At 36.3% G+C, this 17,314-nt stretch overlaps 1 protein-coding gene and 1 pseudogene across 1 annotated transcript; one reads left to right on the top strand and one right to left on the bottom strand.

The window, feature by feature from the left end:
- Nucleotides 1-944: 944 nt before the first annotated feature.
- LOC145106793 (PLASMODESMATA CALLOSE-BINDING PROTEIN 2-like) lies at nucleotides 945-4,880 on the bottom strand. Its single transcript, XM_079043723.1, has 3 exons — nucleotides 4,435-4,880; nucleotides 4,290-4,323; nucleotides 945-1,312 (listed from the first exon to the last, which is right to left on the bottom strand). The coding sequence occupies exons 1-3, from the start codon at nucleotides 4,727-4,729 to the stop codon at nucleotides 1,057-1,059; spliced, it is 585 nt and encodes a 194-aa protein (XP_078899849.1). The 5' UTR covers nucleotides 4,730-4,880; the 3' UTR covers nucleotides 945-1,056.
- Nucleotides 4,881-5,010: 130 nt separating this feature from the next.
- Nucleotides 5,011-6,183, top strand: LOC145121276 (octanoyltransferase LIP2, mitochondrial pseudogene; annotated as a pseudogene).
- Nucleotides 6,184-17,314: the final 11,131 nt, after the last annotated feature.

Below are 17,314 nucleotides of genomic sequence, written 5' to 3'. Positions count from 1 at the left end.
TTTTTCATTTACTTCCCTCCATATTTAAAGTATTTTTTAGAAATATTCTTTTCCAAAGTTTCTTCATTTCTAATTATGTACCACATTTTTATATTGGGTTAATTTATATTGATACAATTTAATGACATAAGATTGTTATTATACTATAAACTTTAAAAATTAATACTCCAATTAAATCATCAATTTTTAACGTATATACCTCATATTAATTTAGCCAAAATTAATAATGTATAACATTTGTTTCGACTTTTCTTTGTTATTCTAACATTGATCAATGTTGGTTATTTTTTATGGACATTCGAACATTGATGTTGGTTATTTTTGATGGACAGATTTTGTTATAAATAAATAAGTAAGATTTTTATAATTTTATTTACACAGATAATATTAGTAATAAAGAGTATTATTGTTTCGATGGACAATCTTTGTTATAAAAACAAATTTGTGAGAAAAAAATGTGTCGTTTTTATCAATAACTCCATCCATGATATATAATTTGTACCCTTAAACAAATATTTGTCATACCTATTTAAAAATTCAAAATAGACTAAATTTAGATGATAAATTTAAGTCCATGTTGATGGCTTTAATCAAGGCGGTTGAGAATTCATGAAGTCTTTTGTTCAAGATTTGACGTGATATCTTTTGTTCTATAAATATTGTGATATTAGTTGTAAGATTGATTGATAAGAACATCTACAAATGACATTTACCTTTTTAAATGATAAAATTCTCTTTATTTGAAAAAATTGATGTTGATTGGTATCAAAAACATCAAATTGATATTATTTTGTATAAAGATAAAGAATCGTATGTTTGCGTTTTTTATGGTATAAAATAATGATCCACAATGTAATATTTATGTTGCAACATATCTTCTTTTCAAACGGGACTAATCAAAGTTATAATATTAACCAATTAATTGAACTAAGGAACTTTCAACAAAAGCAAACCACTCGTCAAGATCAAATAGATAAATAAAACGGTAGCAAACATATACTTGCATATATTACAACAAAATTGTCCTAAATCGTCTAACTTATGTGACATATTATGCTATAAAAACATCAATAGGTTGAACACTAAGAATGTTATGTTTAGAAGCAGTATTCTTGAAATAGAAGTCTTTGTTAAATATTTAGCATTTGACCCGGCAACCAATGTAGGTGCTGTGCCAATAGGATTAAACCCTCTACCACTCCCAAAGAGTGGTAGGGTGGCGGATGGCGGTGGGGGTGTAATATTTGAAATAGGAGTAGTGCTTGTTGTACTGGCTCCTCCTCCAGGCGTAGGTATACTTCCTCCCGCAGTGCTGACAATACAAAACACAGTAAAATGAATGTTAATTAGTTGCCAAATTTTCATATAAACCACTATAGCTTGAATTTTTTTTTCTTTAACTGTTAGAAGACTATTTTTTAATTTAATCATTGAGATTTTTTTTATAAAAAATCACCATAATACAGAACTTTGAATTATATAAAAATCAATATAGTTTGAAATATGTTCGGTTTAACCACCAAAATACTTTTTCAATGTATAACCAAAAAAAAAAAAAAAAAAAAAAAAAAACTTAAACTTTACCACGAAAATATTCATCGGATAGTTTTCTTACAATTAATTACCAGGAAACCTCACAATAGCTTTAGAAAACAAAGTAACAAAGTCATAGAGTTAAACTAATTTTTTTTTTGTGGTTAAATGAAAAATAAAATTTTAAACTTTTTTTTTTTTTTTTTTTTTTTTTTTTTTTTTTTTTTTGTATGCATTGAATTTGGACCGGTAAAATTATTGTGATTAGCATTCTTATGTTTGCGTTGGTTATACATACTAAAATCCTGATTTGTATGAGAAAAAATATTCAGTCATTTGAATACGGAGTTTTTATCACATTAATTAAATAATTTTTAACAAACACAATTTTTATACAAGATTAACAATAGTAAACAAGCATTTTAATATGATTATCACATTATCATCATATAATGGCACAATTCCATTTTAACTTTCTTCTTTCTTGTTTACCCACATCAATCGTTTTGGAATAATTAAACTAGTGATATCAAAAAATCTACCCTGATATGTGTTATTTATATTATTGAAATTATATTTAATTCTCAGCACATGTCATGTCATCATAAGATTAAAATTATTTTGATAAAATTATGTTATCCTGATATCTTACAAAATCATATATCTCCACATATCCCAATTAACTATAACATCTTTTTTTTTAATCGTTGTTTCGAACTAAACATAATATTGTTGCATTGTATTTCGATATCACGTGTTTATCTTTTATTAATATAAATGATATCTACTTATTCTATAAAGAAAATGACATTTGGTCTAACGATAAAAAATGAGTATCTCATTTGAGAGTTTATGAGTTCAAGTCTCGTTTGAAACATATGTGGTGATAATTAGGAGTTGATTAGTTTGTCGTTTCAAAAAAAAAAAAAAACTTACTTTATAAAGTTTTACTAAAATGATATTTTCACATTAAATTTATGGATAAAACGCTTAAATCCATAGAAAATTTACATATTACCCACAAATTACCCTCGGAAAATATATACTTTCTAAAGTTTTAAATCTATGGGTAATAATACAACTATATTTTTGTAAATTTTGATTGGATATTATAAGGTCCTCAAGTAGATGTATTGCAAATTTGCAATTATATCTTCCACAATCATTTATATTTTATAGAGCCGTACAATATAACATATTAAAACATAAATTGTTATGTTTGAAAAAAAAAGTTTTATATACAAATTAACTCAAACATGTTAATGAATTCAAAGTTAGAAATATTTATTCATGAAATATCCAAATTAGCCGAAAGTATAAAACGAAAAATATATGAAAATGAACATTCCACGGTTTGACCGGTTAAAGATAATGTGGGACCAAGTTAAAGAAAATATGGGCCAAACACAATCATGTCTCACATCACTTTTAATTTTTAATCATTTTCGTCTCCTTTTTTTCTGGAAAGTGAAAGAAATAAGAATAAAGTGATCATTACATTCGAAATAAAAAATCGTATGTAATATTTTGTAAGCTATAATCGTTCTTTTTGCGTCTATACAAATTTAGTTCACAAGTTGTTTTTATTCTAAAAGTACATTAATTTGATGAATAATCGAATATTCGTTATATCATATATCAATTAAATATACTTCAAAAATAAAGATTAACTTTAGGTGAGCAAAAAGTTTTCTACATATTAAACTTCTATTAAACTATTCAGTTACAAATTCAATATGTCAAATTTCATAATCTAATGCAACTTTTTTTATTTAAACATTGAAGTTGTTTTTTCAAAAAACATTATAAATGTTTTTCGGTAATGAGTTACAAAACATATGAAGAATAAATATTTCTTTTTAAAGTTGTTATTTTTAAAATTATAAGTTATCATGGTTAAATCATAAAAAAAATTATGTGATTAGTTAAACCAAATAAATCCTAAATAATGATATTTTAAAGATTTCAAAATATTATGTAGTGATTTAAATAAATCAAAATCTCAAATGATTAAATCAGAAAAAATATTAGATTTTATAGAATTTGGAAATGTTTATTCCAAAATGGAAAAATAGTTAGCCATGTTAAAAAATAAATGGCTCAAAATAGTTAGCTATGTTAAAAAATAAATGGCTTAAAATAGTTAGATGTGTTAAAAAATAAATGGCTCAAAGTAGTCTTTCTGGATATGGTGTAATATGCATAGTTAGCTATGTTTAACAAATACATGCAAGTAAATTACAAATATATTATATAAAAAGACCATAAATACCTATCAAAACATTTCAAGAAGTTTAATTTTGCCTTTACATTCGTACGATTTGAAAAACAATACTTATGCTTTATTTATTATATGAAATCATAATTTGATTGTAGTTTTTGGATTTATTTAAATTTATTTTTATCCAAAAGCAACGTATACATATACCTTATTAAAATTAAAATTTAATATAGATATAAATATATTTATATTATTAGAATCTAACATCAATATATAATTAGAATTTGATATAAGTATATATTTATATACAAATATTTGTACATTTATCCTCCAGATCACAATGTCATTAATACAAATAAGCGTGACATGCAAGTTTGATTTATCACCAAAACAACGTTTGTAATATTTTTAAATATTTTGGCCCATTTTTTTAAAATCTGTATCTTAAATATATATAATTACCAAACAATATATTAAATAAATATAAATCCTACTGACGATATTGATTATACCAACATGAAATGAGATGTATTACCTTGGAGAAGCTGGATAAACGCAGGATCCATAACCTTTAGAACATGAAATTAAACAACGAATTAGTTAAGAAACAAAATGGAAAAAAGATGTTTGGATTTTCTGTTAGCGATTGATAGAGGAGAGAATCGTGAAATTGAACTAACTTGGATCGGTTTTAGCAATAGTGGCGGTGCCGGCGAAGTCACAAGATCCGGCGGCCATGGATCTGCGCATGTAATAGCTGTTGAAGGCGTAGGAGGCGTGAGCTTGTATGGTGTTCGGAAGAAAACACAGTCCATTTTGCTGTATCGGTGCGCAATCGGCTCCAGCACCACAGGCGTAGTCGAGTGCCACCTGTAATGCCTCCCTTGAAGCTTCGCTTCTGACGACGCACCACATCGCCGCCGTGATCCGGCCATATAAGACAACCAGCACCACCGCCTGGTAGAGAATCTCCATTTTGAGAGAGCGTTTTTGAGGTAAAGCGAGACAACTAGTGAGAGTCACGCTTGTGTGTGTGTGTGTGCTGGTAAAAGGTATAGAGGTGGTGGGACGAAGGGATGGAAGCGACTTTCGTGAGAGAATATATGTTCGTTTGCTATGGTTTGAAATAAATCTACAAACACAATTAAATAGTAGTATATTTATATATTTATAGATTTATAGATACACAAAATGTCTTATTTTTTACTCACAATATACAACTTTTTTTTATTTACAACAATATATTGATAGAAACCATGAATGTGCGTATTAATGCAATGTCAATATTATCTAAATATGGTAATAAATATATAATTATTACTATAAATTTTCAAACAAATGTTATAATTATTTGTATGGAACCCTACAAACTTTCATGTTTTAATTTAAAATGTCATTTTTTTAGTCTAGGGAATAAAGTCGAAAGTTACCTACTAATAAGGATCAACATTCGTAATAGTCGGTGTCCATTGACATGTCAACGTTACCATTAATAAAAGAAGTCAGAACTCTCAAACTCACATTCGAACACACTTCTAACCTTGCGTGGGTATCCGGTATCCCCTTATCTCAAGATCGATCATAACTTAATTCTTACTCTTTTTCTCCCTCCAATCGCACCAAAAAATTGAGAATTACCCTATTTCCCTTCAATAGCTAAGCAGGTCGGTCCCTCTTCTTTGTCCTTACAACACCCACTTACATACACACTTGGCAAACGTAGAACACATTACAACTTGTTCCTGAATCTGAATTTAAAAACATGGGTGCTGACCTTCACTACACACAAATAGGATATGACGTTACATTTCATGGTCATCATTAAGCAATTCTATACAATATTCTTTCTTTAAGAGAAATCAGTTTTGGCGCAAGGAAATATGTTGAACCTATTGAGTCAACAATGATTGAGTTAGCGGTTATATATGGGGTCAAAGGAAACGTGAGACTGATGTGTGGGTTCGTGAGAGAAAGATTGGTGCAATTGGAGTTAGGATTTCATCTGGGATTACCTCATATGGGTTGGCTTTTAACATTGACTCTGATTTGAGTTTTTTAAACATATTATACCTTGTGGAATTGCTGGTAAAGATCTCACTTATTTGAGAAGAGAGACTGATATTGTGCTTCTTGATGAAGAAGTGGTTTAAGAACAACTGATTTCTTATTTTGTTGTAACACCCAGTCTAGGTAATCATTTCATTAAGATAAATTTTGGAGTTTCACCTGGTTCACGACGTGGGGGATGCTTGTCACGTCGTGAGGGGAATGTTCAAATCACGCATCATATTTGGTGCTCACGACGTGAGGTCTGTCTGAGAGGCAACCCTAATTTTGGGGGGTTTGTTCCGTATTTAAAGGAGGCGAGGGCTAGGGTTAGCCCACCCTCAGCCTCCATCACCTCTCAACACTCCCCTTTGAAACCCTAGCACTCCATAGTTGGTTTTTGAGCTCTTTGTGGTGATTTCTAGAAAAAAATATTAAGACCATCTAGCCATCATCTCAGCACCTAAGCCTCTCCATCATTCATTTCCACACCTTCTGGAGCATTGTGAGTTTTCAAGATCATAGCTTTATGGGTTTATGAGCTTAGATCTAGTTTCTTTATACATTTTCTTTCATGGATTTAGTGTTATGGTGTTTGGAATCCATAAAGTTGCCAACTTTATGGATCTCCAACGTCCATTTTTCATAAAATAAGTGTTAGATCTGAAGTGTGGTTGAGTTTTGAGACTCTTGCATAAGTCTTGATGTCATTTCTCCTTTTTGTGCCCTAGTTTGTTTTTATGACATGCATTAGACATGCATGTCCAAAAAGCCATGATCTTTATGATGTTTTGGAGTAGATAAGACATTATGGAAGTTTTGGTTGTTGGTCTGAAAGGATTAAGAATTTAATTCTCCAAAACTATTCAGAGCGCTTCTTACGACGTGAGCATTCATGGCTCACGACGTGAGAATGAACCATATCGACTATTTTGTCTCGTTAGGTCACAACGTGACAACTAGAGGGTCACGACGTGACAGCGGGCTGTAAGATTTTTGAATAAAGATTTTGACCTTTGACGGTTGGTCGTTGACCAAGTTTGACTTTAGGTCAAATAGACTATTTTGAGTGGTAAATTGAGGATTGGTCACTTTTTATGGTATAGGTGACCTTTAGGGACAATATTTGGAGCATCGATCGGTCCAGCTATCTTTCAGACTGTGAGGTGAGTTCTTCTCACTGTACTCGTGTGAAACATCCAAAAAATACAGACCAAAAATTTAGTTTTTAATTATTAATAAAACCGTAGTTATCCAAAACACATGTCATAATATCTCAAACATCATATCAATTTATATCAAATATCAGAGTATAAACATCTCAGGCTGAATAAATGGTGTGTGCACTGTAATCATGCAACTAGGAGATACGGGCCCCGCCCACACTCATGGAGATACGGGCCCCACCCACACTCCGCTAACTGGAAGATACGGGCCCCGCCTACATTTAGCTACTACGAGATACGGGCCCCGCCCACACTCGGCTACTATGAGATACGAGCCCCGCCCACACTTGGCTACTACGAGATACGGGCCCCGCTCACACTCAGCTGCTATGAGATATGGGCCCCGCCCACGCTCAGCTACTAAACATACATACAAGTATCACACAGACAACAAGTATAACTAATTCTATCAATCAACCATATATCCATAATCAAACTAAGTTGTAAGATACGCCGCCCACACTCAGCTAACTGGGAGATACGGGCCTCGCCCACACTTAGCTACTAACATAATCATACTACGGGTCGGCCTTGGTGTCGTAGACCCGTTCCTACTGAAGGAAACTCACCTCGCAAGGCTGACTGCTGAAAACTCGAGTGCGGAATCTCTGACTGCTGCTCCGGCGACTCCCCGGCTATCAATTTCATAATAACACTTAATCAAAATCTGATAATCCTTCCTAGGGTAAAATGACCATTTTACCCCTGGTTAAAGTCAACGCTTGGGTCAAAGTCAACCTTCTGGTTGACCCAACTCGTTGAGTTGCTCCATCAACTCGTCGAGTCCTAGATCCTGAAATCGTGATCTAACTCGTCGAGTCTCCCCCTGACTCGTCGAGTTTCCAGGCTACTCACAGTCGCGATCTACCGATTTAACTCACTGAGTCCCTTCACCGACTCGTCGAGTTCTACCTTAAGCTAAAACGGGACAACCCAAATCAACTCGTCGAGTCCCTCTATAGACTCGCCGAGTTCCCCTGTCAGATTGAGCCATCTCAATGGATTAAGCTCCTACCCTCCAGATCCAAGCTCCAAACTTCATCTACACACTGGGAATACACTTTTAAGGGTAAAGTTTCCAACTTTACCCGCTCTTATTCCTTCTTAATGGGTTTAGCTCAAACCCTAACTCTCTAGAACATAGATCTTGGTCCACAAGCCATAATACCCTAAACCAAGGCACATTATACTAGATCTAGGCTCTAAACATCAGTTGGACATGTAAAGTTCCTAGCTTTCCTTCCATGCATGGCCTCTTAGGGCTAAAAAGGCCATATTAATGCTTAAAAGCTTGCATGGGGCTTCCATGGTGATAAAGTTTGCACCTTTATGCCATGGAACCCCTCCTAGATCCCAGATCTGAAATATAAGTCACTTGGGACGTCGAAATCCCAAAGACCAGGATTCTTGAACCAAAACCCTCATAAAATGGAAGTAAATAGATCTAAGAAAAGAATGATCAAGTTAGAGGCTTGATTACCAGAAAATGTAGCAAATGGAGTGTAGTTCTTGGATCTACTCCTTCCCTCTTGAGCCTTCTATCTTCTTTTTCTTCCACAAGCTTCAAAAGTGCACAAAGATCACTCAAAATGGCTCACACACTCAAGGAAAGCTCTAGGGTTTCGTGGATTAGGGTTTGGGACAAGGAGGCTGTAAATGAGGCCAAAGGGTGGGGATTAAGATGCTTAAATAAGGTGCAAAACCCCGAAATTAGGGTTTCACTTTGCCAGGCCTTCTCGCCGAGTCGAGGGCTCTTGACTCGTCGAGTAGGTGGCTGAAATCCCGCGTTCAAGACTAACTTCTACTCGACGAGTTTGGGGCTTCCAACTCGTCGAGTAGCTTTTCAAACATGAATAATTTGTAAATAAATGCGTACCAGAGTCCGGGCGTTACATCATGGGTCGAATGCGCCAATGCCAACCAACTAGGTTGTGTATCATGGTATATAGGATGTTGTTATGTTGTAGTGACCTGTTAGATTGGTAAATATGTATGATTGTCTGTACTTGCTAATGTAAAGACCCAAAAATACGGATAAAATTTTTGTTTTTAAATTCATTCAAATCATATGATACTAATATCAAAATAGTCAAAAGTGTATCATAGCAACATGTTATCAGAGTACAAATTCCCAAAATCTCATAATACGGAAACCATAGGGTGATGCCGTGCGATCAGGTTGGGCCCTTCCCCTTCGAATTGGAAGTACCTGACACATAAACTTAAAACTGTAAGCACAGAGCTTAGTGAGTTTCCCCAAAATACCCCATACCATACAAACATACAGTCAAGCATATATGGGTGCTTGAAATCCCCTTCGGTCTATTTTAACTGGATACCATCAAGCATATGTGGGTGCTTGCAATCCCATTCAGTCTATTTCAACCGGATACTGATAAGCATATTTGGGTGCTTACAATCCCCTTCAGTCTATTTCAACCGGATACCAAGTCTATTTCACCCCTACCACTACCATATAATATCATTACAAAGAATTACAGAATCATCAAGCAAACACAAGCATAATCGACATTTGTCACGAAGTCAACCATCATACTACAACATAAACTAGTGGGTCGGCATTGGTGCCTTCGACCCACGGATACACTGAAGGAAACTCACCTCAATTGCTGAAACCACCAGATAAATGCTCGGACTGCTGATCTGAAAAAATATTCGTGCTAATCATGTAACACTCGGTTTCAGATTTACTTCTTTATTCGGGGCTGCGACCCAATCTTCAGTGGCCATGAGGCCTATGGCCTTGGGAAAGGAAGAATTTGGTCATTCTCGGGGTGTGGGTATTATGGTCTAAGTGATCCAAGTGTTTGATTGCGTCTTTAGAGGTCAAGGGTATAATCATAATTTGATATTTCAGGTCTTTTATGGATTTCGGGTTTTGTTCGAGAGGTTTTAAAGCTTGGGTGTGCTGTTAGAAGTGTAGGGATTCTCGCCACCTTTCCATGGATATGAGGTTCGTTGGAAACGAACCAAAGACGAAGAAGTTAGAGCTAAGTTAGGTTTAGGGTTTTAGGGTCTCCAAGAGTACGCGGGGGCGTACTCATTGAGAACGCGGGGCGTAGAAGGTTAAATGGTCGCGGGTGGTTTGTGAGTACGTCAGGCGTACTAAGGGGTACGCGGGGCGTACTCCCTTCAGAGTAAAACCCTAATTTCAGGGTTCCTACCCTATATAAACAACAATATACCACCCATTTGGATATTTTTAAGTCAACCACCACCTCTTTTGACATACATAAAACCCTAGAGTGCCTTAGGTGAAGCTTGGATCTTGAAAGAAGATTCTTGGTGGTTTGTGCAAAAGAAGAAGAATGTGGAAGACTCAACCTCTGGAGAAGAGCCTAGAAATCCAGTGTTAGCATCTCCATTTTGAGACTTTAGAGGTATAAAGTCTCTATCTTGACTACTCATTGAATAGATCTACTTTTGGGTTGGTTTATGGCCATTTTAGTCCCTTTTGCTTGGTCTTTGTGAACTAGGTTTGTTTTTAGAGCTCAATCTAGTAGATCTGGACATTTTAAGGGTCCCTCATTCATAAAGGTGTAAGCTTTATGGAGTTTTTGAGTTCATGCATGTGTTTAGACCATCCATTAAGCTCTTTTGAGCTCTAGAGCACCATTAAGCCATGCATTTTAGTAAAGTTGCCAACTTTACTTGAAAAGTCATCCATAGGAATCAAACTGGAGAGTTTGGAGAAAGGGATGAGGTGACTAAGTACTTAATGGAGGATATTGGGGTCCAGGGGAGTACGCTGGGCGTACCCATCTGGTATGTTGCGCGTACTGGCTCCAAAGGGTGTACGTTGGGCGTACCAGCTGAGTATAAAGGGCGTACTCGGTCTGGTTGACCCTTCTTGTTTTGTTGACTTTTTGGGATTTGGACCTTGGACCAGGAGTTGGATAAGGTTAACCATTCAATATTTCAGGCCTTTTTGGATATTGGGCCTTCTCAGGATAGGTCCATGATGGATTTAGGCCTAATTCAGGTAATTGGGCCTTGTGGTGTCATTTCGAGTTTGGACTATCATTTGGGCTTGTATTGTTTGAGTTTTTGTTGGGCTAGCTTTGAATGTGTGTTTTGGTTTAGGAAATGTTAATGGGCTTCAAGGAAAGGCCCATGTGAGGGTTAGGGCCTAATTTGGAAAATTGGGCCATTAGTGGGTTTTATGGATCTTGTAGTTGGACCTTTTTGGTTTTGAGCTTGGGCCTCGGTTTTGGTTCATGTTGGGTCAGGGGTAAGATGGTCAGTTTACCCCAAGTATGGATTATGAATCATAGTTTGGAACCCAATTGTTGATTGGGTGTTATTTTGGTATTGATAGCTCGTGAAGTCGTCACGACAGCAGCTAGGGATTTCTATCAGTGAGCTTCTGCATTCGAGGTGAGTCTCCTCACTGTTCTATGGGTCGAAGGCACCAATTCCGGCCCATTTGGTTTATGTATTGTAGGAAGAACCGAGGGTAACCCTTTGTAGTTGATGGGTTTTGAGCATTCTAACACTCCTATGGTGTACACGCAACCTTAGAAACCTTGGATCTATGTTTTCTCTATTATACATGCAAATATTCATTTTCCAAGGTTCTCAACCTAACTAGCATGTTATGGGGTACTTGTAATATAAAACTTTAGTAGAATAACATACCTTTTCTTGTGGTTGATTGCTTGGAGTCTTGAGAGCCTAGCACCAATAATGTAGATGATGGGTTTAGAGCAATACATCAATCATATGGTGTACATGCAAACCCTAATAGCTTTGGATCTAGTTTGTCTAATGAATATGCAATTGATAATCCAAAGCCATAAACCCTAGATCTAATAAACTATAACTGAAATTAGGGTTTAGATTTTACCTTTGATTGTTATATAGCAATAACAATCAAACATTGGCTTTAGAAAGCTTAGTGCCTCAAGTGTTGCACCTCTAATAGAGTCACAAACACCACTAAGCAACTTGGATGAAGAGGGAGGAGAGAGGAGGCACCAAAACGGCTGGAAACCCTAAAGGAAGTATTCACCACGTTTTTGGGGCCATAAGGGTTCCTTATATATGCTGGCTATTAGGGTTTACAGCTAGGAAACCCTAATCTGACTGCTTAAGCCCTAAGCAGCCCATGGACCCCTTCTGGAACATGCCTTGGACGATTTCTAATGGGCTTCCCCATAGAATTCGTCCAACCTATTATTCCAAGGTGATCCATAGCCCAATTATGTAATTATCTTATAATTACACAATAAGTCCCTTAAGTTTAATTAATCTCTTTTAGTCACAAAATTAATTCTTTATTAATTCTTGACTAATATTAATTAAACAATATGATTTCTCCTTTAATATATTATTCTCATAATATATTAATAAATCATAATTAAACCTTTCTCTCCTTAATTCATCCTACATATTGTTATGGTGAAGGCAACCCAAAAGGACCATGCTTATAATCAGGTCAAGTACATACCAAAATAGTTATGGACTTAGACACTAATCCAACAGTCTCCCACTTGGATAAGTCTAATAACTATTTTGCATAACTTCAGAACCTGATCAGCAATCGTAGCTTTCAAAAGCCGCTGTCAACTCTGATCTTATCAGATACGCGTGTCCTTTAGATAAGGGATTATATATTCCTCCATTCTCAAGATATCGTATAGACACGAGACATGGATTTCGATCATTCTCTCTATACTGTTTCCTGACTTCCGATTTATGACGACTGACAACAGACTACAATTGAACACATCAACTTAGTCCTGGCTTGGCCAAGCGCTTAGGTGTCATCACTAAATCATCGAGGGGCCCACAGATATCGCTTTTATCCCACTTTGGGTAAAAGGAATGGATAAACTTTGACTCAAATGCTCGCTTGCACCTACTGATCGAATCACACACAACAATAAGTTTTATAACACCAAGTTACTGGTGCGTTTACTTATCATCAATGTGCAACCGCCCAACAAATAACAACTCACACGTCTTGGTTTCAATAATGTACAATATTATCGACTCACAATCACTCGCGATATAATCCATGAAGTGATTCACGTGAGCGTGGGTTTAATCCAATACTCTAATCTTATCAAAGTACTCATGAACTCTGCAGCAAACTTGTTTTATGTCTAAACACTCTAGACAATCTACAGACATATTCATGACAGTCTTCCTTCACACCTACTCCCAACGTATGACCGACTGTGGATGTTTGAATAACCTAGTTATTCTGGAAGTCAAAACATGCAAAGTGAAACACAATAATAATTCTTAATCCTATATGGTCCCAAAACTTTTGAGCGTAAATAAAACACCTTTTATTTAAACACCATATTGACTACTCATTATTCATTGTTTAATGTTTCAGAAAATCAACTTATTACTCGAATTATAACCACAATTGTGATGGGTTTTAGGTACAACAAATAAACTAGAAACAATTCCTAAGTTCACATGCAACCTACTTTGGATCTATGTTTTAACTATTGAACATACAACTTTGAATTGCAAAACAAGAACCCTAGAGGAGAGAGGCTAATTTCGAAATTAACAAACTAGGGTTTAGGGTTTACATACCTTTCAATTGTTATAGCAAACAATTGATAATCCCTTGATCTTGATCTTGATCTTCTTGGAAGCTTTAGCACCACAAGTGTAATGCCTCTAATGGAATCACACCCAAACTAGCAAGAAGGAAAGTAGAAGAGAGAGAGAGGAGAGGGAGTATGCAAAATCTCGGCCTTAGGGTTTCTTCAAAAGAAAGAGTGACCAAAAACATGAACCAGGAGGCTCCTTATATAGCTGAGGGATCTAGGGTTTAAGGGAAACCCTAGTTATCCTTTGCTTAGGGCCTAAGCAAACCCAAGGGCCTTATCCAAGCCCCTATGGACGAAATTATTAGGGTTTCCCCTAAAGATTTCGTCCACCCTCTTCCAAGGGGGTTCTAGAGCCTTCCACTCAACTATTAGATAATTGCAAACTAGTCCCTGCACCTTATAATTAATTCTTTTAACCCCAAAATCAATTCTGATTAATTTCTGGCTAACAATTAATTAAACATAATGATTTCTAATTAATATATTAATCCATTAACATATTAATAAATCATTTATATATATATATATATATATATATTAATTTATTAATCTTATAAATTAATATCTCTCCTTTCATAATTTCCTTGTCCAGTTGCTAGGTTGAGGGCAACCCAAAAGGACTGTGCTGCTATCAATTCAAGTACATACCAATTATAGTTATGGGCTTAGACACCTAATCCAACAGTCTCCCACTTGGATAAGTCTGTAACTATAATTGCTAGTATGCCTTCTAAATTTGACCAGCAAATTGTAGCTTCCAAAAAGCTGCTGCCGAACTCTGACCCAGTCAGTTACGTGTCCTAAGATAAGTGATCATATAACCCTTCGTTCTGCTTGATATCCCCAGACAAAAGACATGGAATGTAATCAATCTGTTTGTCCAGAATCTATGTTTCCCGATTCCTGATTTGTGATGATGTAGGACTTCTAATCGAACACATCAATTTAGTCCTGGCTGGGCCCAGCACATAAGTCAACACCAAATCATCGAGGGGCCCACAGATATCGCTTTTCCTGTTAGGGCAAAAGGAACGAATAAACGTTGACTCATATGCTTGTATCTTTTACTCATCAAATTATGCATGACAATACGTTTTATAACACCAAGTTACTGATGCGTTTTCGTATCACCAATGCACAACCGTCTTGTAAATTACAACTCATATATCTTCGTTTCAAGATTATAAGATATTATCGTCTCAGTATTACTCGTGATGAATTCCATGAAGTAATACTCTGAGCGAGGGTTTATCCAATACTCAAATCTCAATTTCTGAGTACTCATGAACGTTGCAGCAATTCTATTGCCATGTCTATCCTTAGACAATCTGCAATCCAATTCATGACAGTCTTAATTCACTACTTACTTCCAAGAGTACGAGCGACTGTGGAGTTTGAATAATCTCATTATTCAGGAAGTAAAACATGCAAAAATGAAACACAATAATAAACAATCGACAAAAGGTAGTAGCCAAACTTATAAATAATACTTTATTATTTAATCACCAAAGGTCAATTACATTTACTTTGTTACAAGTTTCAAAAACTAATCTAACTACTAAAACTAATATCATCTTTCAGTCCTATGCTCCGAGCATGCTGAATATGCTTAGCCCTACTCAGACCCTTTGTGAGGGGATCTGCTGGGTTATCTTCAGATGACACCCTCTTTACTATAAGATGGCCTTCTTCAACTCTATGTCTGATGAAATGGTACTTTCTGTCGATATGTCTGGTCTTACCATGATCTCTCGGTTCCTTTGTCAAGGCAACCGCTCCTTCATTATCGCAGAACAGTTCCATAGGCTCCTGGATGGTTGGAACAACTCCGAGATCCCCGATGAAGTTCCTCAACCAAGCTGCTTCTTTCGACGCTTCACTTGCTGCTATGTACTCTGATTCACAAGTAGAATCAGCCACCGTATTTTGCTTGGAACTCTTCCAAGTAACTGCTCCTCCATTCAGTAAAAATACCCAGCCCGACTGAGAACGGAAGTTATCTCTATCCGTCTGAAAGCTGGCATCACTGTAACCATCTACTCTCAAAGTATCACTGCCACCAAGCACAAGAACCCAGTCCTTTGTCCTTCGCAAATACTTGAGTATATTCTTAACTGCTATCCAATGAGCTCTACCTGGGTTTCCCTGATAGCGACTGACCATGCTCAAAGCAAATGCCACATCAGGGCGAGTACATGTCATAGCGTACATGATCGATCCGACAGCGGAAGCATAAGGTACACGACTCATGTCATCTATTTCAACATCTGTACTCGGGCATTGAGTCTTACTCAATTTGGTATTGCTCTGGATAGGTAGCTCTCCCTTCTTGGAGTTTTCCATACTAAACCTCTTTAGTACCTTATCCAAGTATGTGCTCTGACTAAGTCCAATTAGTCTCTTCTTTCTATCTCTCAATATTCTAATCCCAAGAATATAGGCAGCTTCTCCAAGGTCTTTCATGGCAAAACACTTTCCAAGCCAAGACTTAACTTCTTTTAAGGTTGGAACGTCGTTACCAATGAGTAATATGTCATCGACATACAACACCAGAAAAGTTACTATACTCCCACTAGCCTTGATATACACACAAAACTCATCTTCACTTCTAGAGAAACCAAACTCTTTGACTTTCTCATGGAAGCAAAGATTCCAACTGCGAGATGCTTGTTTCAATCCATAAATGGATTTCTCAAGCTTGCACACTCTATTGGGGAACTTTGCATCAACAAAACCCTCTGGCTGACTCATGTAAACATCTTCAGCCAACTTCCCATTAAGGAAAGCAGTTTTGACATCCATTTGCCAGATTTCATAATCATGAAAGGCAGCTATGGCGAGCAATATCCTAATAGATTTAATCTTAGCTACTGGTGAGAAGGTCTCATCATAGTCAACCCCTGGGGTTTGAGTGAAACCTTTTGCAACCAGTCGAGCCTTGAATGTGTGCACATTTCCATCCATGTCTGTCTTCTTCTTGAAGATCCATTTGCACCCAACTGTCTTGCGACCTGGTGCACTATCAACCAAATTCCAAACTTGGTTGTCATACATGGACTTAATCTCGCTGTCCATTGCCTCTTTCCACTTGGAAGCCTCTGGGCCTGCCATTGCTTCCTTATAAGTGACTGGTTCATCCAAGTGTACCAGTGTTCTGTCACTTATGAATGTGTCACCATCTGAAGTAATATGAAAACCATACAACTCAGGTGGCACACTCACCCTAGTGGATCTTCTAAGAGGTAATGAGTTATCAATTGGTTCAACAGGAACTGTTTCCTCTGGTTGAGTGCTAGTGTCATCTAAGGTTCCCTCATTGGCTGACTCTTGAATTTCTTCAAGGTCAATAGTGCTCCCACTGTCCTCTTTGAATATGAGCTCTCTTTCAAGAAAGACTCCTCTTCGTGCTACAAAGACCACGTTCTCACTAGGCCTGTAGAACAAATATCCAAAAGACTGCTTTGGGTAACCAATGAAAACACATTTCTCACTTCTAGCTGCTAGCTTGTCGTGAGTCTCTCGTCTTACGAAAGCTTCACAACCCCAGACTTTAATATGCGCTAACGAGGGAACTTTCCCTGTCCACATTTCGTGAGGTGTTTTGGCAACCTTCTTTGTAGGGACAAGATTGAGGATGTGGGCGGCTGTCTCTAAGGCATACCCCCAGAAGTGAATGGGAAGCGAAGCCCGAC

This window comes from Lactuca virosa, chromosome 1, assembly GCF_052849685.1.
Source record: "Lactuca virosa cultivar CGN04683 chromosome 1, Lactuca_virosa_CGN04683_v6, whole genome shotgun sequence".
Lineage (NCBI taxonomy): Eukaryota > Viridiplantae > Streptophyta > Magnoliopsida > Asterales > Asteraceae > Lactuca > Lactuca virosa.
This window is presented reverse-complemented; position numbering and strand designations above follow the sequence as displayed.